Below are 22,809 nucleotides of genomic sequence, written 5' to 3' on the forward strand. Positions count from 1 at the left end.
CTCTCTCTCTCTCTCTCTCTCTCTCTCTCTCTCTCTCTCTCTCTCCTCATCTTTCTTCCTCTCTCTTGGTGGGAATATGAGATACATTTCCAGACCTTTTAAATTTTGTTTTTATTTTGATACAGGATTTCCCTAAGTTGCTGAGTTGCGTGGACTGGGCTCAAACTTGCAACCTTCCTGACTCAGCCTCCCAGAGTGCTGTCTTTTTTTTTCCCCTAATAGAAACCAGGGTCATTCACTCTGACCTCGGAGCCTTAGATACCCCTAGAGTGGGTCCTTTGGACCACAGATAATCTTCCTTCCAAAATATCCAATTTCCTCAGAACTTGGGGAACTGGTCATGGATGCAAGGACACAAAGTTTCCCCCAAGCCCTGTGTGGCAGGTGGAATTCTAAGGCGACTCTGGTGACACATACAACTTGGTATAACCCGCTTTCCTTGAGTGAATGTGATGTGATGTTGCTACCGTGCTTATGCTGCCCAAGGCAGGACAGCAGTTGTGATGCAGGTCCCCAATCAATCAAAAGAATCCAAAAGGAGATTATCTTTGGTGAGCCTGACCTGGTGAGGTGACAGATCTTAAAGGTCAGAGATGAAGAAGTCAGAGAGGTCAGATGGCCACTTGCATCACACGTGTTATATCATATTATGGGTGTGGGGGCATGCCTGTGATCCCAGCACTTGGGAGGCTGAGGCAGGAGGATTGCTGTGAGTTTGAGGCCAGCCTGAACTACCTGACTACCCTGTCAAGGAAACCATAGCTTTACCTGCTCTCATTCCAAAATGAGATAGCCCCAGAGCATGAGCACAGGAGCACAGGGCTGCACGACAGCAAGCTCAGTGATCTCTAGCACTGGTGCTGTCTCTGGTCAACAAGAAAACAAGGCTGCCAGGGAGGGAACTGTCCCGAGCCTCAGGCAAATGGCCATGCTGGCCAATGCCAGCCTGAGACCCTCAGCAAGGACTCTGCTGTCCCCACAGTACTCCTGACCCAGGGCACTGATAGCATGGAGCTCTGCTGCTTGAGCTGAAGTTCTTGGTGCCTTTTTCAGGAGCAGGAAGAAACCCTTTCTTGCTGCAGGCGAAGCCCTCTTGCGTCTGTTCTTGGCTGTCACTCTATGCTCGGTGGGAGAAATAAAATGGAGGAAAGACACACAACCCACAAGGCTGTGGGTCAGGAGGGCACAGATGCCAAGGCCCAGGGCCGCATCCTAGAGGGGCCAACCCTAGAAGCCCTGCCTCCCCGGGATTCCTGCTGATCTAGATTCAGGGTGAACCCCAGAAGGAGGTGTGCAATTGCATTGTGGGAAGGGCCCCTTGGTGTCCAGTGGACTGGGCTTGCTCCTGGGCTGAGTCTCACTGCTGTGTGCTGGCCACGTTACAAGCCCCTGGCCAAGCACAGTGGTTTTGCTCACTGAGCAAATTCATAAACCAGAAGAAACTGTTGGTGGGAAGTGGCCGGGGCTGTTTGCAGAGGGGAAATCCCCACCAAAGAACTTCCCAGTCATGGCAATGACACACCTCCCTAGCATACTTCATAAAAGAATGAAATGTCGATCTACTTTGCCTTTTTCATCACATACCATGCTGCTGAGGATTATTTTCTAGGATCATAAAGTAGGCAAGACCTGTGTGCTCTTCTTACCTGTAGCAGGGACACCAGAATCTTTCTTAGGTTCCCACTTGTGTCACCTTTGACATCCGATTCAAGGTTCCTGTCAAATACTTTTGAGGAAGAAGAAAGGGAGAGGAGAGAGTGAGACAAGTCAGTTCCTGGAAGTGTTTTGAAAGGAACATGCTTTATCCAAGGGCAGAGGAAAGATCACTTACACCTCTGGTAGGCCTCCTTGATGGCTTTGATTTCCTAGAAAGGCAATGAACACAAATCAATATCCAAGGTAAGGAGAGTCAGCCAGACACACAGAGGTATCCTGAAGGCCGCCCTAGGGCAGGGTGTGGGCTGCAGCAGGGACCCTCTGTGCCAGCTCTTCAGACATGGGGGGGCATTCACATGCTTTCGCTGAAGAGATGGCATGAGTCAGCCTCGGGTCCAGCGGAGGAACAGTTACAGAAATGGGGTAAATGTGCACAGCAGAAAGTTGAGCCAGCTGTGACAAGGCCAGAACCACTCTGTCACTGCAGCTGAGAGCTCAAGCCCTGGCACTGTGTTGGGCACAGCAAGTCAGGTGCAGACAGACAGACAGACAGACAGACAGATGCCTTTCCCTCTGGACTCTGCAAAGTGACTTCACGCAAGCTGAGAGCAGCAGAGTTACTAAGTTACTGAGTAGGAGTAAATTTTGGTGCTCGCTAGTCTAGTAGGGTGTGGACATTTAACAATAATATATATCCAAATATCCTCTGGCATTTTCCTTGCTGGGCCTCCCTGTTTTACTGTCGAGGATGGATATGGAGGAGGAACCCTCCCATTTTTGATTTGTGCACCCACTTTGCTCTTGATAAATTCCTTGGCTCTCCTGAATTCTGGAACCAAAGACAAGGGGGCTTCTGCTGGGGCCTTGACAAATGCTGCTACCATTCCTGAATGGCGGGCTGTGCCCAAGGGACCTGGGGGTCCCTTGCTGTGGAGAGAGATGCAGGCTCCGCAGCTAGGTGCTTGCAGACCCTGGGGGTGTCTGCTGGGATCCTGGGTGCCACCACCTTCCCGGTTAGTTAGAGGCCTTTTGTGTGCTCTATGCTGGATGGACCGGGCAGTGATACAAACATGGCCTATTATTGCCTCACATATGCCAGGAGACCTAGAAAGTCAAGCTGAGAAAGGCAAAATGAAATCGTGTCACCTCCACAGAAAAGTGTGTGCCTGTTCGAAAAAGACAAAACCGAGGTGACACAGCTCTTCTGGAAGGGTCTATTCTGCCACCCAGAGGCAGCAGCACTGAGACTGAAAGCAGGAAGACGGGAAGCTATCCCTCCCTTTGGTACAGCTCACAGGGGGATGGCTACCCTTCAGTGCTGCAGCCATCCACGACAGCGTGTGGACTCTCACTTGCATGGGACTGACCTTATTAGTTCTCGTGCACAGGACCTCGATGAGCACGGCTTCGTCTGTGCCTAAGCCCTTCATGGCCTTCTGCAGCTGCCGGGCGGTGTACTCGCTGGGGCGGTCCAGGAGGGCCAAGGCTGCCTTCTCGAAGTTTCCACTCAGCTCACTCTTGAGCACCTCCTCCAGGTCCTGTGGGAAGCAGCGAGACCTGACTGAGAATGGCCCAGGAGGAGAGACACGGGTGTCTCTCTGCCCTGCCGCATGGGCTGGGGTGGCAGGATGCCTGCCCTGGGACACTTGCAGCGGTGCAGACAAGCGTGACCTGCTTCTGAGGACAGAGGTCCCTGTGACTGCTCAGCCATCTCCCCGGGGCCGGCAAAGAAGCACAGATTTCCTTCATGGGGCTGGAGACCCTGAAGGTGAATCAGGTAACAATAGCAGCGCAGAACATTTTAGGGCTCAGAAAGCTTTTCTCAGTGGATCCTAAAAACAGCCTGAAAAGCTAGCAGGAGAGCTACTGGCATTATTTCCATGCACTGAATCTCAAGATGAAGGATCTGTCCCCAAATGTTCAGCTAGCAAAGACTGAAATATAGATCTGACGCTAAATGGGTCTGATAATTTGGTTGGTTTTGAGAAGGGGGCCACTCTTAAGAGCTGCATGTGTGTGTGTGTGTGTGTGTGTGTGTGACAAATGGAACAATCAGGGACTCTCTTGGTCACACAGACACAGTCATGTCAGCTATCTTCCTAACTCCTGCCAGGGATACATGTGAGAAAGAACTCGGCAGGTAACTTCGTGACCTTCTGCCCTCAGAGCTTCCATCTTCATCTCTTCTTTGATCACCCTCTCATCCTAAGGCAGCTAACTGCTTCTCCTCCCCATGTCCCTCTGAGGACAGAGGGGAGTCAGCCTCACTAGAGCTGTCAGTGCCCCGTCCGGGGAAGAAGAATCTCCACACAGAGCCATAGCCACACAGCATTTTACGTGCCCAGAAAATGTATTACATGACAGTTTTGTCATTGTTATCCCACGATGAGAGGAATTTTCTAAGGAGGCAAATCAACTGTTTCCCCAGTGCACCTCTGAGCTCTGAGGCTACAGCTGATTTTGTTCCAGGCTCTGGGATCTGCATCCTAAGGGGTCTGTAAGTTCAGGCCTCGGCCCATGGCTGCTGCTCTGCCTGAGGCCCCTGAGTGGTTAGATCGTTTTCTGTGGGGCTCAGGCTCCACTGACCTGGGAACTTGGATTTGGTCACTTCTGATACCCTCCACGGTTGTTATGCGCATTCTTTGGTGTTCTCAGCTCTTGAAACACAGATGAGAACAGGAGAGAGAGCAAATGTTTGGCCAGAGAAGGCATCCCAGCCTCCTGTGCTGCAGCATGCTCCCTTTATTTTTAGCAGAACCACCCTGGGCCTTCCTTTACTCTTATTTCAGACTAAAGTTGGATTTAACCTTCCACGTTGGCAGATATGCAGCTTGGGGACTCCTAGAGTTAGGCATGGACAATGATGAAAGTTCAAGATCACCCAATTTAATTAAATGCCCTTGAGCCAGAGATTCACTGATTTTTATAAAAGATGACATTGACCACCTGATTGTGAGGAGAGAAGCATAAAAACTATAAAGTGTAGCCAACTGGGCCATTTAGTATAAGTGTAAATAAATAGTTCTGCTCATACCACTGGGTCCTGTAGGAATGGCCTTGAAGTCAGAAGGCTTCCTAGTTCTGTCTGTCTCTGTCTCTGTCTCTTTCTCTGTCTCTGTCTCTCCTTTTCCTTTTCGTTGGTGCTGGGGATTGAATTTAAGGCTTTCACATTGTGCTACATCCCTAGCCCTCTTTTTTTAAAGAAATTTTTATTTTGAGACAGGGGCTTGCCAAGTCATTAAGTTGTCTAGATTGGGCTCAACTTGGGATCCTCCTGCTTCAGCCTCCTAGAGTGTTGGGATTAGAGGTGCTCTACCATGCCTAACTCCCCTTCCCTCCCCCTTGCTTTTCCCCTTTCCATCTTGCCTATGCTGTGATTTTACATAAATAATTTAAACATATGAGCTTTACTTTTCTTATACATAAAATGGAAGTAATCACACCTATCAGAACACCCATTGATTGGTACATGCTGACATATTCTCCCAGCCACTTGAGTAGGAGGTAAATGACCCTCTTCATATTATAAGAGAGAACAAAGCCTGAAGAGACTTTTCTCTGGCCAATGTTGTTACCGCTTATAACTAGGTGTCCTCTCAAAGGTTCATGGGCTCTCAGGTGGGGATTTTGGGAATGGTTGGATCATGGGTATATAATAAATAGATTAGCCCACTGATTGGTTTAGCATAGTTCTGGGTGTGGATAGTGGAAGCCTCACCCCGGGTGTAGGTGCAGCCAACCAAAAGGCTTATAGCCTGGGTGGACTGTAAAGGGGGCTTACAGGGCAATGTAAAGGAAGTTTTTTGCTTCCTGCCTGCCCTGCCATGGACTGTTTCTCTGCTGCTATGTTACCCTGCTTGGGAACCAGCTGACTGTGAACTGGAATCTCTACAAACTGAGCTAAAATAAACCTTTCCTCCTTCAACTTGTGGGTATTGGGTGTTGTGTCCCAGCAACAAGAAAGTAACTATGACAAATGTCAAGTAGGAAACCCATCTTTCTGTCTCTACATATATCTAGTTATGTGTCTGAAACTGTAAAGGTTTTATAAATATGGATGAGCATACAGCACAATGATTGACATTTATTTCGCATAATGATAATTCTAGTGACATTAAGAAAAGGTTAAGTTGTGTTCATTATATATTAATAAGAAAACAAGAAAGCCTAATATATACTTAAAGATTTCTATATATAACAGCATCATCAACAACAAAAAGAATAAAAAAAGGAAGAAAATGTAAAGAAGAAATCCTTGATGCTTAAGGGAATAGCATTTTTTTCTTTTACATTTTTTGGCAATATTAGCCTATAAAGAATATATCACTTTGAAGATGTTGAATAAATGAAAAATTTCTATATAAAAACCCACCTGTAGAAACTGATTTTCTACATTGGTCCACCCACAAGTTAGGTAGAAACCAGTCCAAACTGAGTGGAAAAAAATGACTGAGTACTTAATAGAAAAATGAAATTAATTTGAAAACTAATGAGTTAGAGTACCGACTTTATGGACTATTAAGTTAACAAAGCAATTTCAGGTTTTCTGAAGTTAATTAAAAGTTTAAATGGTTACTTCAGTCTTCTCCTGGGCTGATTTACTAAAGCCTTGTAGATGCCCTCTGCAGCCTGGGGAGGGAGGAGGAAGCAGGGACAATGTCCGGCCACACCGGGCGCTCACAATCACCTTGCCATACTTGGCCTTATACTTCTGCTTTATTTGTTGTCTCTGGTCCGATGTCCTGCTCGATAGGATTTCAATGATGGCTGCTTCATCAGTTCCTAAAGTGTGAGAGAAAAACACAGTCAGAGGGAACAAGAAACAAGATGGAAGTCTGTTTAGGTCAAGTCTGAGGAAGCCCCAGCTCACAGCTAAGAGCAGTCAGAGATTTCAGAGGTACTGAATGGGCCTTCAACTTTGCTGTCTGTGCTGAAAACGCAGGAAGGGTATTCTTGTCACTCCCTCAGACAAACACCCATTGGAGCCTCTCTTTTTTGTGAAGCCAGTGCGAGGCACTGAGGTGGAGAGAGGCATGTGGGTGATCCAATTCTCTAGTTTCACTGCCAGAGAAATGAAACTATGTCCACACAAAACTATAGGTGAAGGGTCATGGTTAGTGGAAACAATCTACAATTGGTGGACACATGGGTAAACACCATATGGTATATCCGCACTGTGGAATATTACTTGGCCAGAAAAAGGAAGGAAGTATTGATGCATATGGATAAACCTGGAAAATACAATGCTAAGTTTAAAAAGCCAATCACATAAAATCAGACATTACATGATTCCATTTGTATGAAAGTCCAGAATAGAGAAATCCATTGAGAAAGAATGTAGACTAGTGGCTTGTTAAGGGAAAGAGGCAGGTTGGGGAATGGTAGTTAAAGATACAGTATTTCTTTTGAGATAATGAAAATTTCTAAAATCGACAGCCATGTTGGGGATGGTTTGTCCCTTGTCCTGAGGTACTTACAGCTGGGTGGATGAGAGTAAGATGCGGGTTTCAGTCACCAACATTGATCCCACCGACAATGTAACAGTCCCAAGAGAGGAGTCCAAACAGACCAAATGGCAGCTGACCCCTAGCCTCCTATTACACCTCTGAATGATACCCTCTCTACAACGTTTCTTCTTTTTTCCTAGGGCTCAAAATACCATGCTTGTTGAATCAGGTTTTTCAGTCCTGAGGAATGAACCCAGGACCTTCATCCCCAGCCATTTTTTAATTTTTATTTTGGGAGAGGGCCTTGCTAAGTTGCTAAGTTGCCCAGGATGGGCTCAAACTTACTGTCCTGCCTCAGCCTCCCAGAGTAGTGGGATGGCAGTAGTGCCATGGCGCCTAGCTTCATAGCAGCAAGGTGCCCAAGACCCAAAACTACAATGAGTGAGAAAGAGCAGGAGGTACCCTTAACCATGGAAGTAGGATGGGAAAGATGCCCAGAATGGCCAGTGTGGGCATGAGGAAGATCAAGCCCTGAACTTGATTTCATCAGTCATAGCTCCAGGCTTTACTGGCTGCACAACACTGGGCTGGTTATTTTCCACTCCTCGCCAAGGCCTGGTCCCCCACCCCCATGAGACGGTGATTCAAGGGCCATGGGGGACCACATAGAACCAAGGAGGGCTGTGGAAGATGCAGATGCCCAAGCCCAGAGTGCCTCATGCTCATGGTCTTTGCCCAGGCCCCTCAGGAGTCTCCTGCCACAGGGATGGGGCAAGGGGCCTCGGAGAACAGCACTCAGCAGTGTGAGAGGTGCTGGGAGCCTGGAGGCCACCTGATCCGGACTTCTGGATGAGGACACAGGGCCACACCTCAGAGCTGTCCTGTTTCTGCATGAGCCTGCACTCCTTGGTCACGGAGCCGCCTTCCCACCTTCCTTCCCACCTACCCTCCTGTCGGTCCCTTCTCTGCCACACTGCTCTCTGCATCAGTATGTCACTTCCTCTTCACCTGCCCTCTACTCTCAGCTCCCTGGCCTCCTTTCTGTTGTGGTTTCCTGCAGAGGGCCATGATATTGATTATCCCCAAAACAGGCTATGAAGAGTGAATCCCAAAACTGGCTGTTTATAGAAGCAAGTCTGGCTAAAGCCTATGTGCCTATCTCAGAGTAACTCACACCCAGATTCCCTTCCCACAACTAAAACCTTCAGACTAGAAGGACAATGTTCCAGTTACAACCATATATTTTGTCTATCGTGTTCCTCATTTGAGGATGCTTTGTCTTGTCCTCCATGAGCCTTGTTTACATTCATTTCCATAGAAAGCACACATGGCCTTTACCCCAACTGATTGCTAATAAAGGTCAGCTCCTGGGACTGGCCAGGCCTTTGTGGGTTGCCCCAGCCTCGGTCGTCCTGGCCCCACTGTCTCCTGGTTCTGTCTCTCCGTGTGTTCTTCCCTCAGGCCTGGGTCGTATCCTGGGCGGTGGGGACTGGCGCCTGACTGCAGGGTCTCTGCCAGTCCTCCTCGACCCCCGCCACCTTCGCTGAGGAACACTGGGCCAGGCCTCCAGTCTCACTTTTTCCTTGTAGTTTAGACCTTGTTTCCAGCTGCCCGTGGCTGTCTTTCCTCCCAACTGGAAGGCACTTAAGTTTCCAGCATGAGTGCAACTGTCACGTTTGTCACAATTCTCACTCCACTCTCCGCCATTGCCTCATCTCGGTGTCCAGCATCACATCAGCTGGAGAACCCACGATCGCCTGTGGGTATCTGCCTCTGTCTCCCCTGCTGTCCAGTATCACCAGGTCCCACCTGTCTCATCCAGGACTTGACTCTTTCATCTGTTCCTTTCCTTCACTCCTGCAGCCACCGCCTAAAAGGTTCAGGTCACGAACCAGAAATGCTTTAGATGCCCTGACGCCGATGTCTTTGATCTCTGCCCTCCTCCCTCCCAGAATGTGTGTGTTCATTTCACAGCACAGTTTCAATCTTTTTGGCAACTCCTCACGACTCCTAGAATTGAATCAAAACCCCTGAAGGGGGCCTCAAGACTCCCTAAAACTGGCCTCACTCTACTCCTCTGGTCACATCCTTGAACTTACCTCATCCCAACCATTTTTGGCAGTAGACCAAGAACTTTTATAAACCTCAAAGAGTCAACTTTCCCTTATGAGCCTTTGTTTTCCTGTGGCCTGCTGTTTTTCAGGGCTCTCGGATCACACAGTGACTACAGGAGGGCATGAGGGTTGCACTCTGAGCCTGGTCCCTGGGCCACAGAGAGTGGTCACCAAATCATAGTGTGCCCTGTGGCAGCGCCAGTCACGACCATTGCTCTGGCCATAACTGGATCTGTTCCACCCCCAAACCGTGTCCTCCAGGCCTGCCACTAGAGTACAAAAATGACCCGGAAGGTCACTAGGCTACCATTTAAATCTTTTAATAGTTGTGGGTTTGTTTTAATACTTAGTTTGTGAAAACAAGGAGCAAAAATGTGTTGACTAAAATCCAAGTTCTGACTTAACAGTACTCAGGCTGACAATATCCACAGAAGGGCGAGTGGCTGAGGACCACTCCACACTGTCAACTTTTTGTGACACAGATTGTGCCTGTTTGCACCTTCAGTAAGTAGTTTCCAAATAAATATCCGTTGAATTGTCTTGCACTGCTTGACTCAAAGAAAGGTGCTGTGAGGCTGAGCCCCTGTGACCCCTGATCCCTGGAAGCCCTCTTGGTACCTGGTATGGGTAGGAGCTTCTGGGAGGAAGAGGCCATAGCCTATTCTCTGGTCCTGCTGTGGGCTGTGAGGCAAGGCTGGTGTCACAGTGGCTAAGGGGAAATCCCAGTGGTTTGCCATCACTTAAATGAAGTTTAAAGAAGACTTCGGAGAGGCCAGCAGCCGGTGGCCAGCAGCAGGTGGAGGAAAGGAAGGGCCTGACTGCCCGCGGGAGAGGGGCTGTGGGTGATGGTCAGGATTCCTCCAGCTCAGGGCAGGAAGAAGGTGACTGAGGTTCTGGATTTGCGCACAGCAGAGAGCTGAGAACTCCTTGGCCTTGTGCTTGCTTCCCTGGTATCCCACCCAGGGGAGGCGGGCAGCCACCCCAGGGTTTCCACTCAGGAGAACAGGGCCTGCAGTCTGGATGGAGGGAGAGATAGGAGGCTCATTTGAAGCCGAATGTGCATAGAATGCAACTGTAATCTTCTAGGTTTCCGCATTCATCCCGGAGCAGCTTTAGTGGGGGCCGATGGACATTGGGGGGCTGGGGCTGGCTCTCTCACCCTGCACAGGGCACCAGCCCGACCTGCTGCAATGCAGGCAGAGCTGGGCGAGGGCAGCTGGTCAGTTCCCTGGCAGGACTGGAGGTTTCTAGGAAGAGCAGCTCCCAGTCTCCAAATGCCTTCTCCACTGCCCTTGGGACAGGCCCTACCACCTGCTGTTGGAATCATTTAAGCTCAGGCGCTCTCCCTTGGAAGCACTTTTTGAAGTTAGTACCACACAGACAGCACAGTAACTTGAACAGAGAATAGCACTTGGCAGTCTACACTTCCCTAGAGGCTCCTGTGAGGAACAAATGCGCAGAGGAGACGCATGCCTGTGGAATCAAACAAATCCCAGCTCTGCCCCACACGGGGTGAAAGATGCAGGACTCACTTTAGGGCTCTGTTGTCCCAGCTAGTAACAGATGTGGCTAAGACCACCAGGAAAGCTGTTTCAATACCAGTTCCTTATCTGCCTTTCCACAGGAAGGGCTCACTGACAGAGCCCCTGCCCTCCCCAGCTCCTACACCCAGGCTGCTGCAGGTTGAGTTATGTCCTCCCAGAATGATGTGTGGAAGTGCTAACACCCAGTACTGCAAAATGTGACCTGTCTGGTAATAGGGCCTTCAGAGAGGCAATCATGTTAAACAGTCACGTGGGTGGGCCAGCAGGAATCTGGGGCTCAGGCCTGGTCCCTCCTGCCTTCACCCTGCACTTAGCCAGTCACTGCTGAGCCTCTCTGGCCTGTCTCCTCATCTCACTCAGACCACTGGGTTCCCGCATCACTCAGGGAATCTTGACAGTGCCCACACGGGTCCCTGCAGAGCCTCCCCGTTTGCAGTGAGTGCGCAGCCCTCAGAGGCCTTGCTGAGGATCAGAACACCTGGCCACTCCCCTGCTTCCAGCCTCTCAACTCTGGTCCCTTCACGCAACTCTTGAGCAGGTCCTGAGTCCTGCTCACCTGCTCGTCCTCTCTCGGGCTGGCTGCCTCACGCAGGAAAGGACTCGAGGCTCCTGGACAAGCCCCTTCTTCAGCTCTGGGACTGTGCATGGGTTGGTCCTTCTCCCTGAAACATCTTCATCTCTGACTCTCCCCTTCACAGCTCCTCCTCCAGTACTCAACTCACCAGCTGAAGCCTGCGACAGACCAGTCATTCCTCCCTGTGTCCCACACATGACCTGTCCTGTGCCTCTGCCATGATGCCCTGCAGGTTCCACAAGGGCAGGTGCTTTGCTCCCTGCTGTGTCCACACAGAAGGCCTCAATGTTTGTCAGGTGACTATCAGAGTGAGTGAATGCATAGGAGTGAATACATGAATGAACGAACGAAGAAATGGATATCTGAATAATCAAGAATGCAAAGTTCATGATAAAAAGAAGGAATGTTCTCTAGGCTTTCCTTCCTGAAATGCTTTTACAAGAGAGGCTGGGGAGCACAGAAATCTGGAGCGGTCAGCAGCAGCCCGTGGTGGGTGAGGCATGACAACAACTCCTTGACTCCCTCAAGCCCTGAGTCCACAGCCCAAGTTGGTCCGAAGCTGTTCCTGCTGCCCAGCCAAAAGGCCATTTGCTACAAGTGACCTCCTTCTAGTTTCACAGTGTGTGTCACGTAAGCAATCCGCACTGCTGAAAAGCTTCCTGTAAACATTTACACTGGTTTGAAGCCCTGGGGCCAGTCCCTGGTGGTTCTGAGAAAGACTTGCAAAACCCTCTGGAAGAGGAGCTTTGACCCTGCCTGAGCATGGATGGGGGAGTGAACTCACAGTGAGGCCAGCCCAGGAAGTGTCTCTGGCTTCCCTTTCCCAGCAGTTTTCTGGGCAGACACTGAGCTGTGGTTCAGCCCGGCAGGCCGAGCTCATGGCAGAGGCTAAGCTTTTGTCTTGAGCTCTAAATGCCGGCCCTGGCCTGCCTGGGCTCTGCCACTGCCACCAGATGACTCATGTGCCCTTGAAAGCCTAAGAGGCTGGGTGCTGAGCCATTTCCCTCAGCTCTCGCCTCTATGAGCCTGCTGGCCATGCACCAGGGGCTCAGGGCCGGGCCTTTGCTTCAGCAGCAGAGCCTGATGCTGGGAGCCGTGGGCCACACCTGAGAGAAGGGACTGACGGAGGGCAGGGAGAGGGTGAGTCTGTTCTGGGTTCCCTGTGACTAGACACCACACACACACACACACACCCCAGCAGGGCAGAGAAGTGAAAGAGATCTGTGAGCCGTGTGTCATTTGGAGAATAAGTCTTCCATGGCCTGAGGTGATACGTTCATTAACAGAACCCAGTGAGGGGCTGGAGCTCATACCAGCTCTGTGACGCTGAAGCCCTTGACCATGTCAGAGACACATGTGGCCCCCAAGCACTGACGCGTGGCTGGTCCAAGCTGAGATGTTCTGTGGTGCAGGGGACATGTCGGACTTTAGGAGACTCCATCGGAAGAAGGATGGCAAATGCTTCATTAAGACTTTGGATTACTTGGTGGAGTGATATTTTAATAAAAATTAGGTTAATTTGCCCTTTAGTGCAGCTGCACCATTCTCACGCCCACTGAGACGCCTGTCTCCAGCCCCAGGTCAGGGCCCAGGACCTCACTCAAGAGCAGCAGGGCAGCCCTGCCTGCCTGGAAACCTCTGAAATCCCTGCCACACAGCAAAACACAGGCCGTGAATGTCCTTCTGCCTCCATACAAAGAAACCCGGCTCCGGCAGCTGTCCTCTGAGTGGACACGAGGGGCAGGAGTGCGTCCTTCCCTCCTTCCCTCTGACACCCAGCAGCCATGTGTCATCTTCGCTGACAGGGGCCGTCTCTTCTTCCTCCTTCCCTCCCTCTCACCGACTCCCTTCCTTTCATCTCTCTGCTTCCTCTCCCTCATCGTCCGTCCCTTTCTCCTGCCCCCATTTATCAGCAAGATGGAGCTCTGGAATCCGTGAGCAGTGTCTGCCATGGTGATCGGGAAGGAAGCAAATGGCTGAGAGGCTTCAGCTTCTGTTAGCTCAGCTGGTGGGGTGTAGAAATCCTGCTGCCACTTTCCCACCAGACCTTCCCTACCCCAGCTCCCTCAGGACTGCTGCCCAACATTTCCTGGGCAAGGAAGACTACGCCTCATAATGGAGCACAATCTGCCCACTTAGATCTTTGACCACGCATCCCCCTTTTTCCCTTTGGAGGGAGGCACATACAAAATTTAGGATGGTATTTCCTCTACCATAACACCTATTCCTAGGAAGGGACGGCTCTACTCATTTCCTTCTAAGTGAAACATTATGCCATGTAAAAGAGGCCAGATGACAAGGGCCACATATTGTACAGTTCTGTCCATGGGAAATGTCCAGTACAGGAAAATCCTTAGCAATAGGTAAGTTAGGTCAGTGGTTGCCTGGGGCTGAAGGTGGGTGCTATGAATGGTTTGGGGTTTCTTTGGGGATGATGAAAATGCTCTGGAATTGGTGGTAATGGTTGCACAACCCTATGAACATACTAAAACCCAGTGAGCTATAATGTTACAGAGGGGTGGGTTGCAGGGAATGTGAATTACACTGCCACAAGGAATGGAGTAATGGAATAAAACGCCCTATGGACTCCGGCGGCTCCTCCTGGCGGTCAGTGGCCCTGAGCAATGTCTTCTCAGGCCCCCCTCGTCCCTTAGGAACTGCAGTCACGTGGCTGAGGTGGCCACCTGTGGTGTTTCCCAGCAGAAGGCATCTGGAATGAGTGACTGGAGAGGACCCACCCCAGGGTTTACCACTAACTGGCTTTATGACTTTGGGTGTTTTGCTTGTCAGGCCCTTGGTTTGCTTATTTGAAAAGTGGATTTTTGTAAGGACAACTCAGTGAGCTTTTGTATATAAAGTGCCTGAAAACTTAAATGTTTCCCAATAAATGAAAAAGAGACGATCCAGGAAATGTAATCCACCTGTGCTTTTAGCGCTCTCTCCCCCCATCAACTTGCTATTTTCCTGGGACTTCTCACCAGCAGTCCAAGGTCCTGTCCTGCCTTCAGCTGAGGAGGAGACTGGAGTCTCGGTGCTGGAGCCAGGAGAGCCCATCGCCTCCCCGTCAGCAGGGCCCTCCGGAGGCAGCACTCTTCTCTAGCCTCAGTTCTTTGATCACCGGCTGTTCTCAAGCAGCACTCAAGCCCCACGCTCCATTGCAAACCCACCGCTTTAGATGTGGCCTCGCCTCCTACTCTTTGAGCCGCAGAAAGTCACCAGGCACGAGTGGTTTCTGCCCCAACCACACCTCTGTGTGTGTCCTGCTCCATCAGCCTCAGCTCTGCCATCGTTGGTCTGAGCTTAGGATTCTACTACCTTCTAGACTCTGGGACTGGAGCCTCATGTCCTCAGTGGCCTCCATGGGTCCCAGAGCACCTCTTCGTGGCCTTAGGCCTGGGTGCTCTCTGCCTTGCACCCCCACCCAATTCACTCCACTGCCAGCCTCTCGCTTATGCCCTGCTCATAGTCACGTGCTGTGTAAACAGTTTCTCCAGTTTCCGCCCAGCTTCCTGGCCTTGACTCCTGTTTGACTTCTAGATGCATTTCCCGCAACCCTAATCCAGCTCTCATCAGTCCTCACTACCTCCCACGAAAGGGATCAAGGGGTTTAGAGGACATTAGGATTGCTCAGATCACTTCCCGAGATGTTTCCTTCAGCTCAAGGTCCGAGCGAAAGCCACAATATCCAACTTCTAACTGCTACATAGAACACTGAAGAGTAATATGATCTGATTAAGGGTTTGGAAACTTGAATAGAAAGATCGCTAGAAGTGATCAACTAGAGTTAGCTGTCCCTGTGGGAAGGTTGGTATTGAGATCAAGTTTAATGGACTTCGAAAATAAATTAGCAAATGAAACGTATTTCATACCCATTCCTTTGCAGGCTTTGTACAGCTTTTTGGCATCTCGATCCGCATGAAAACCCTCATGACTTCTCTCTTTGGCCTGGAGAAAAGAATTCGAAACATGAGGGGATAATACAATCATTATTCCATTATCTCTTGCTGAAGTGGGCAGCTAACTGGGAGACCTAGCAGTCATCCAACTGAGGGACCAGCTGCTGCTTCACGCTTGGGGGCTGTGGAAGCTCTCGTCCAGGGAGACGGCTGGTACTCTTTGGGGCCGGCTGGCCTTGGGAGACCATAAAGAATAGTCCCTTCTGTTCTCCAGGACAATAGGCCTGGCCAATGCTGTGATAGTGATTTTCCTGTCAATCCCATTTTTGTGTGTCTCTGAAACAGTGGGCCAGTGTCCTGGAGAACTGGTTCTCTGCTCTGAAGTGAGACACAGTGTATCTAGGGAATAGGTTTTGCCAGCCAGAAACTGAGGATTCTATGATCCCACTACATATTCATCTGGACCTTTGCCACCCACACGATGAGGAACATGCATTTAGTTTTTCAAAGATACCATATGAACTAGCAAGAGAATTGCTTTGGCTTTTAGTGGGAAAGTCCTGTGCTTATGCTGAGCTGTGCCCCTCACTCCAGCCTTTGACATAACACATGCACTGATGTGAGGGTGTGTAGTTACCTGTATTCATGTCATTCTTTATTATTTTTCTTTCAATGGACCTACTTTGATAACACAGTTACTTTTAAAGGAAACATTTATTAGCATTAAAATGGAAAACCAGTTTGCTTATGTAAGCCAAAGACAAGCAAGTTGAATTGCAGTTATGCAGCTGGTGGGCGGGGAGGGGCGCCTTGACCATACCCTAAGCTTTCTCAGTTCTTCCTCTTTCCTCATCTCCATAAAAGACATGTGTCCCCATATTTCCCATCCTTTAGGAAGGCTGGTTTAAGTGCTAGCATCCAAGCCACCCAGGCTCCACTCTCCCTCCTTCGCTTCCTTTGTTGCTTAGCGAGAATGACCTGTAAGCTGACCTCAGACATAGCACGTGTCTGCCTGGCATCCTGTAGGGACCCCCCCTCCTTGTTCATGTGGTCTCATGGACACTGTCAGTCCTGGGGCCTAAGCCCCATGGTCCCGCCTTGGGCACCAATGTGGGCACATCCCCTGTCACTCTGGAGTGGGGATGCAGTCTAAGTAGAATCAATTAGTCTTTTCCTTGGTTAATACACTGAGAGAGATACACGTTGCTCCCTTCTGGGTTTGCTGAGCTGAGAGACTGTGGGTCCACTGGCGGCCATCTTGTCTACCACATTAGGGAACGAAGAGAGAGAGAGAGAGAGAGAGAGAGATCAACACCCTCGGATAGAGCAGTACCAGTGTCCTTTCAATTCCCAGTATCATTGGTTAATAAATTTCCCTTTGGCTAAGTGAATATGAGTTGGATTTCTGCCTCTGCAACCTGAAGTGTCCTCATTAATACCTGGGGTCTGGAGGAGGTCTTGGTTAATGGGAAATCCTAAGCTCCTAGAACCTAAATGGCCTTCAAGGCAGCCATCACCTCAGTGCTTTTTCCAATGTGCAGGCCTGGTCCATCTTGAAATATCTATTCCTGAACCAAGCAGGGGAGGGGGCATTTTTTGGACACCTGCCACATGTCATGCAAGACCTTTCTTCACGTGTCTCAGGAAGAATAAGCATCATGAGTGGGAGCCTACCTCACAAGTAAGGAACCCTGAGTTCAGACAGGTGAGGGGTTTTTGTTGGAGGTCTTGCAGTGTTTCCCAGGATTGCTTCCAGCCCAACTCACCAACTAAAGCACATGCTCTACCTCTGTTCCATCCTACCTCACACTCCCACTGTGTCCAGGGCTGTCATGTGCAGGCAGAGGGGTGACATGCCCTTTACCTCTGCAGTTCTTTTGTGGGGTATGGGAAAGCCATTGGTGCTTTCAAAGGTTTGTGGGTAGAAGCAACTACACAATCTGCAGGGCTCCTTGCTCAAAGACCATTGAGAATCCCAACACAGCTACACTGAAGCACTGCACTGAGTACGAGGCCTCTGAGGGTGGTCCTGAGACCTCACAGGTTGCATTTAGCAAGCCGCTCTGCTTTTTGGTTGCCTTCAGGAGCAGGTGGTTCTCTGAAGGTAAAACTAGCAACATCAGAGGTGCCTTTGCCTTTCATCAGAAGGGTTATGGAGGGCTTGGGAAGGGATGCAGAATTGGACCAGGCAGCAGAATCTCCTATTCACAGTCCAACTGACAAAGATCGTGCCGGCTGCATGTTTCAGAGAGCTTGGAGAGACCCTTCTTGTCTGTCCCACTTGAAACTGAGCAATGGAAACAGAGACATGATGCCAGCAAAAGGCTGTGCAGGTTCTGTCCTGCTGCAGGCCCAAGGGCAGGGCAGTCCTGCCAAGCCCAGTGCTGGCAAAGCTGCTTCCCCACACAGGGCACCCTTTCCTGGTTGGCACAAAGAAACTGCGAAGGCTCACGGGGGCCACGTGAGGACTTGTGTGAGATCACCTGGCCAGCCAATGCCCGAGTCAGAGACAGGCTGGAACCAGGACCTCCGGGCTCTGGCAGGCCAAAAGGACATTCCTGCTTGTCATCCTCTTCCTGTTTTAGGAAGGTTGTTTCATTATACAAATGCCACACTGTTCCAGGAACTGAGGGGTAGGGGAAAAGACACACTGAGTGTCGTTTGGTTCAGACTAACACTGGTACCGGGGAAGCAGCGGCTGGGGGCGTGCTGAATGACATGTCAGGAATGGGGATGACATGAAACTCCCTTTTTGCTTGGCAAATAATGTGGGGCAGGTCTGCGTCACCGGAAGTGCAGCAGCAGCGGCAGAGCAGGCTGAGTCTGTGCCCTGGCTCCTGTAGGAGCCACCACCAGCCCCAGCAGAGGAGAAGTGCAGTCTTGTTCCTGTGACAGCAGGATATTTGATGTCACAGAGGAGGTGAGCTGTGATGTGATGCTCTAAAAGAGAGATAGTGGGAGAAGGAAAATGCCTGTGGCTGCATCTGAAATGGCTGCATTCATCAACGACTCCCAGCCCCAGGGTAAGGGACATCCCTGTCCCCAGTGGCTGAGTGGCCAGGCTGCCTTCTTTGGATCCTGCCAGAGCCAGCATTCCACACCCATTGTTCATTGTCAGCAGGTGGCAGCTGACTGGCCTCAGCCTGTCCCCAGTTAGGAGGTTGAGGGGTTCTGGAAACTGGCAGCCAGTGAGCAGCACTCGCAAAGGAAGACAAGGGCAGGCTCGCGCTTGCACTTGGGTAGACATGCAGACATTCTCTTCTGCTTGCCTGCAGTGTTAAGACTTTCAGAGCCACCGGTCTTTTGTTTGTTTTACCCTCACTTGCTCAGACACTTGGGAAACAGAGGAATTAGATGCGGCTCAATGAAAAATGTGGTTTGAATGTAGTGCTGCCCCTTTGCAGCCAAGTGGACTTGGCCACTACCCCATGAATCACGATGGCCTCACCTGTAAAACGGGGGCAGTGCTAGCTCCACAAGGGCTGAGGCCACAAGCAGTAACATCCGGCGCCAGGACTGTGGGCAGCTACGTGGCGCTTCCTGTTTCTCTGGCCACCTCATGACTTTTTGTATTGTGACGATATTTGCAAAATTTCACAAAGTGGTATTAGGTAGATTACAATTATGCATATTTTGATTCAACAAGCATGGGAGATTTCTCTCTACACATATATGAAGATGTATACACATGTTTTATAAGCACATGTATATGTAGATATATACTTTACAAAAATTTTCAATTCTATAAATTAGGGAACTATATCTAGTCATGTTCCAAATTTGTTACACATACAAAACAACTTATAAGATATGTATATGTAGCTAATAGAGATACAAACATCTTTATATCTATATATGTTTGGCAGTGCCCCAAAGAATGTCCTAATTTATAATAGGCAGATGCTGAAGATACACTAGTCCAGCCTAAGAACCAGGTCTCTGTCCAGGCTGAATTTGAACTCCAGCCTGACTACTTATTAGCTGTGTGTCCCTGGGCAAGCTGTGGAGTCTCTCTGTTCTGTTTTCCCCTTTGGAAAATGGGGATAAATAACAATGCTTAACTTGTAGGGCTCTAGTGAGAATTTAAATGAAGTCATTCATGCAAAGCAATGAAGCCATGAACAGCATGCGCATAATACATGTAAACAACCAACATCTGTAGACAGCAGAACAGAGCAGCAATGAACCTTTCAGAGTATTTCAGGACCTTGTTTTTTTCATCCTGTACACAGCACTCTAAGGATCCATTTTTCCTTCCCACAGCTTGGAAACCAAGTTCCAAGTACATATTTCACACAAGGTGCTAAAGTGGTGAACAGTTCTGGAGCAGTCTGATGGCCCAAGTTGAAGCCCAGGCACCCCAGCTTGTGAGTCGCCTCACTGACACACGTGAGAATTCACACCTTGTGGGTGAGGCCCCGGCCCCTCCCCAAGCCTGCAGGGTCAAGACAGAAGCCAAGAGAACCGACTCTGTGACAGGCACTGCCTGGTGCTTGGGTAAACTGGGGACTTTCCTCTCTGGGCCTCCTCCCTGCTGGTAAGTCTCCCTTTATTGGCTGTCGCTGTGTTCCTTCACAGGATGCGAAGCATCCATTGTTCTCCAAGGAGAAGGCACATCAAGGTAACTGAGATGCTGGGATTCTGGGAAGCAGCGTCCACAGAGCATAAAGAATGCTGCCCCTGCAAGATCCAGAGGAGGCCTTGCCACAGCCATCAGAAGGGGACATGGGTGCCCTACCACACAGCTGTCCCTGCTACAGCACAGTGAGTGCTTGGGCAAAGTGCACTCGTATTAAGTCCCTGCACTGCAATCTGAGGGCCACTCGAAGACTTCCACACCCTCTAATCCCCAGCCCGAGCAAATCTTAACACTGAGAAAAGGGACGCGCTAGAGAACTCTCCCAGATTATAGCAAGCTGCGGAGGTGGGCTTCGGGCAGGAGATTGCCGAGGGACATGGTTTGCAAGCTGGGTACTGTGGCGCATTGCACAGTAGCCAAGATGATCCAGGACACAGCCCGAGGTGCACTCAGACTGCTCAGTCTTGGTGTTCTGTTTGGATGCACCAAGATAATGTCACAGAGACCTGTGAATTAATTAAAATGTATCTTAGATTAATTAAACTCTCTGAATTTCTACCTCTCCTTTCCTCTTTCCACTTCTTTCTCCTTCTTCCTCCTTTCTTCCTTATCTCCCTTCGTTTAGTAAACAGAATTGAAGAGCCATTGTGTGCCAAGCTGTACTAAGTTAAGAGGGCACAGCAACCATGAAACATGCCTGGGAGTCTGCATGCTGTGCTCACTGTGACTTCTCAGAGGCTGCTACTTGGTAAACGGGACCTTGCTGAAGGTGACAGTCCTCATGGCTCGCTACAGTTCCTCTCTACTGTGCTCAGGGGCTGCCTTGCCCCTCAGGCCCCTGGGCAAGCCGGGCCAGCTGTCTGGGCTTCCCTTGTCTCATCTCTGAAGAGGAGATGCACCTGCTGACGGTGTGGCGTGACTGCATTAGGTGCAGGTGTGTTTGGGATGCAGCAGTGGTGCCGGGTTACAGGGAGCACTCAGCCGGTAGCACGTAGGAGTAGGATGCCTGGTGACATAAGGACGGAAGGGTCAGTGGTAAGCCCTGAGGTGTCATTAGAATATGATGGGAGGAGTGGCCCTTGCATTGGCGGCTATTTCCTGCTCAGTTCCTCAGAAGCCCTGGCTTGTCATGCTCTGCTCAGTAAATATTTAGAAGTGGTTGCCTGGCATCCTGGCTCCCAGCCAAGAAAGCTCCGAGGAAGCGCCTCGAGGAGAGGGCAGTGGACCTGCAGAAGCCGCTCTCTGAGTTGGTGCGGAAGGAGGAGGGGGCTGCACAGGCCAGAAACTGGCCAGGACCAGAGGCAGGCAGGGCTGAGTCTCAGGCAGGATGAGTGGCAGCGGGGAAGGCTGTGACAGGGAAGGCCTGCACATGTGCCGTTCCTTCCAGCGTCACCAGTTACCACTGCCACTGCTGGTTCATGGCGCTTGGAGACAAGATGAACATTCTGGCTAAATTTGCCTTGCTCAGAGGGCTTTTTCTGAGATTACATAGGTTGCCTCTGGTCTGTCCACCCATATCTGGCCTTGAACCAGGCATGAAGCTATTTCCCCTCTTATCATTTCTGTTTTCTCATCTGATAAATGTCAGTGATAACATGTACCTCCTAGGGGTTGTTAGAAGGGCTGCAGCCAGAGCTCTTGGCAGGTGCTGGATATTATTTATTGCTTCCTTCTATCCTGACCTGATTCCTACAGAGTGTTAAATAAGTCCCTTCCACAGTACTTTGAGTGGTGATTTTAAAATTGGAATTTTACCATAGTAAACTCAAAATGACTGACTATAAAACTTTATTTTAAATCAGCAACTGCTTTGTACTTATGTAAAAGTAATAGCAAGGGCTAAAAGTCTAAGAGAAACTCATAGGAGAAAAATTTAAAACTGAGAACGATGGAAAAATACTAGGTCTCAATTTACATAATTTACATAAAATAGCTCATTAAATCATCACAGCCACCCCATGGACAGGTTTTATTGCCTATTACTGCACAGACAAGAAAATTAAAACACAGAGAGGTTAATCACCTGCCCAAGAATGCAGAGCCAGTAAGCGATGGAATGGGGATTCAGACCACACAGTTTACACCTGGTAATCACCCATTACTAGTTCTCTGGATCCCTAGCGACATCATTACTCTAAAAATTTTAATGATAGAATTTTGGTCCAACTCTTAGAATGCGGTTTTTTGTTTGTTTGTTTGTTTCAGCAGCATCAGGTGAGATTTGTCCACTGGCTGGGTTCACCAAAAACCTCTCCCACAGCTGTGGGATTAGAAGATTCTGCTCAGCCGGAGTTGTGTGTTCTCTAGGCTGACCCAGAGTGACAAGGAGTTGGCTGTCAGGATGTTTTTCCTCCTCCTACTCCTGTCTCCCTGTCCTGAAACACACTGACCTTTAGTGTAATGGTGGGGTCATAGCTAAAGCACTACCATGGCAGGAGATTAAATTACAGCAGGAGTCTTTGGAAGGCTGGAAAGGCAGGAGGCCAGCAGGATGGCCAGTTCCCAATACACTATTCTCTTGGCCATGACATGGGACATTTAAAGCTCACTGGACTGGGAAAGAAATTGCTTTTAAAATTTTCCTTCTGTTCTGATGAAGTTTGCCTGCTGCTAACACTATCTCATACCCTTCTAAAGAAGCACTGGCAAACAATAGACTGTGAACTGTGTCTGTCCCATCATTTGTCTTTGTAAATAAAGTTTTATTGGAAATAGCTGCCCATTCATTTACATTTGACTCATGGCTGCTTTCATAAGATAATAATCATGTTGAGTTAAGTACTCCTAACAGTGACTATATGGCCTACAAGCTATAAATATTTACTTTATCAACTCCTGTACTATCCCCTAGATCTTTTTCTTTTTTTAAAGAAAACAGAGAACAGGTAGTAGGATTGGAAATTTCAGCTGTAAGCATCAAATTTAGGGCTGGGGATTTAGCTCAGTGGTTCAGTGGCCTGCCTTGCAAGTGCAAGGACCCGAGTTCAATCTGCAGTACC

General features: G+C 49.5%; 1 protein-coding gene and 1 long non-coding RNA gene across 4 annotated transcripts in view; one reads left to right on the forward strand and one right to left on the reverse strand.

Annotated features, from left to right (window-relative positions):
• The window catches only part of Anxa13 (annexin A13), a 43,781-nt gene that overhangs the window by 11,062 nt on the left and 9,910 nt on the right, over positions 1-22,809 (reverse strand). The window contains exons 2-6 of the mRNA XM_010611241.2: positions 15,205-15,280; positions 6,344-6,438; positions 3,024-3,194; positions 1,832-1,865; positions 1,647-1,726 (exon numbers count right to left, since the gene is read on the reverse strand). Of these exons, the coding sequence (XP_010609543.1) occupies positions 1,647-1,726; positions 1,832-1,865; positions 3,024-3,194; positions 6,344-6,438; positions 15,205-15,280 (456 nt within the window). The remainder of the gene's footprint in view (positions 1-1,646; positions 1,727-1,831; positions 1,866-3,023; positions 3,195-6,343; positions 6,439-15,204; positions 15,281-22,809) is intronic.
• On the forward strand, positions 18,202-21,575 carry LOC104853324. Of its 3 annotated transcripts, XR_777762.2 has the most exons (4): positions 18,202-18,254; positions 19,495-19,598; positions 19,810-19,995; positions 20,436-21,575. It is a non-coding gene; the product is annotated as an uncharacterized LOC104853324 (long non-coding RNA). The 3 variants fall into 3 exon arrangements; XR_777761.2 differs by lacking the exon at positions 20,436-21,575 and having other exon boundaries at positions 19,495-19,620; positions 19,810-20,371; XR_777760.2 differs by lacking the exon at positions 20,436-21,575 and having other exon boundaries at positions 19,810-20,371.

The sequence above is a fragment of the Fukomys damarensis genome, unplaced genomic scaffold (assembly GCF_012274545.1).
Source record: "Fukomys damarensis isolate Sample0158 unplaced genomic scaffold, DMR_v1.0_HiC HiC_scaffold_5, whole genome shotgun sequence".
NCBI lineage: Eukaryota > Metazoa > Chordata > Mammalia > Rodentia > Bathyergidae > Fukomys > Fukomys damarensis.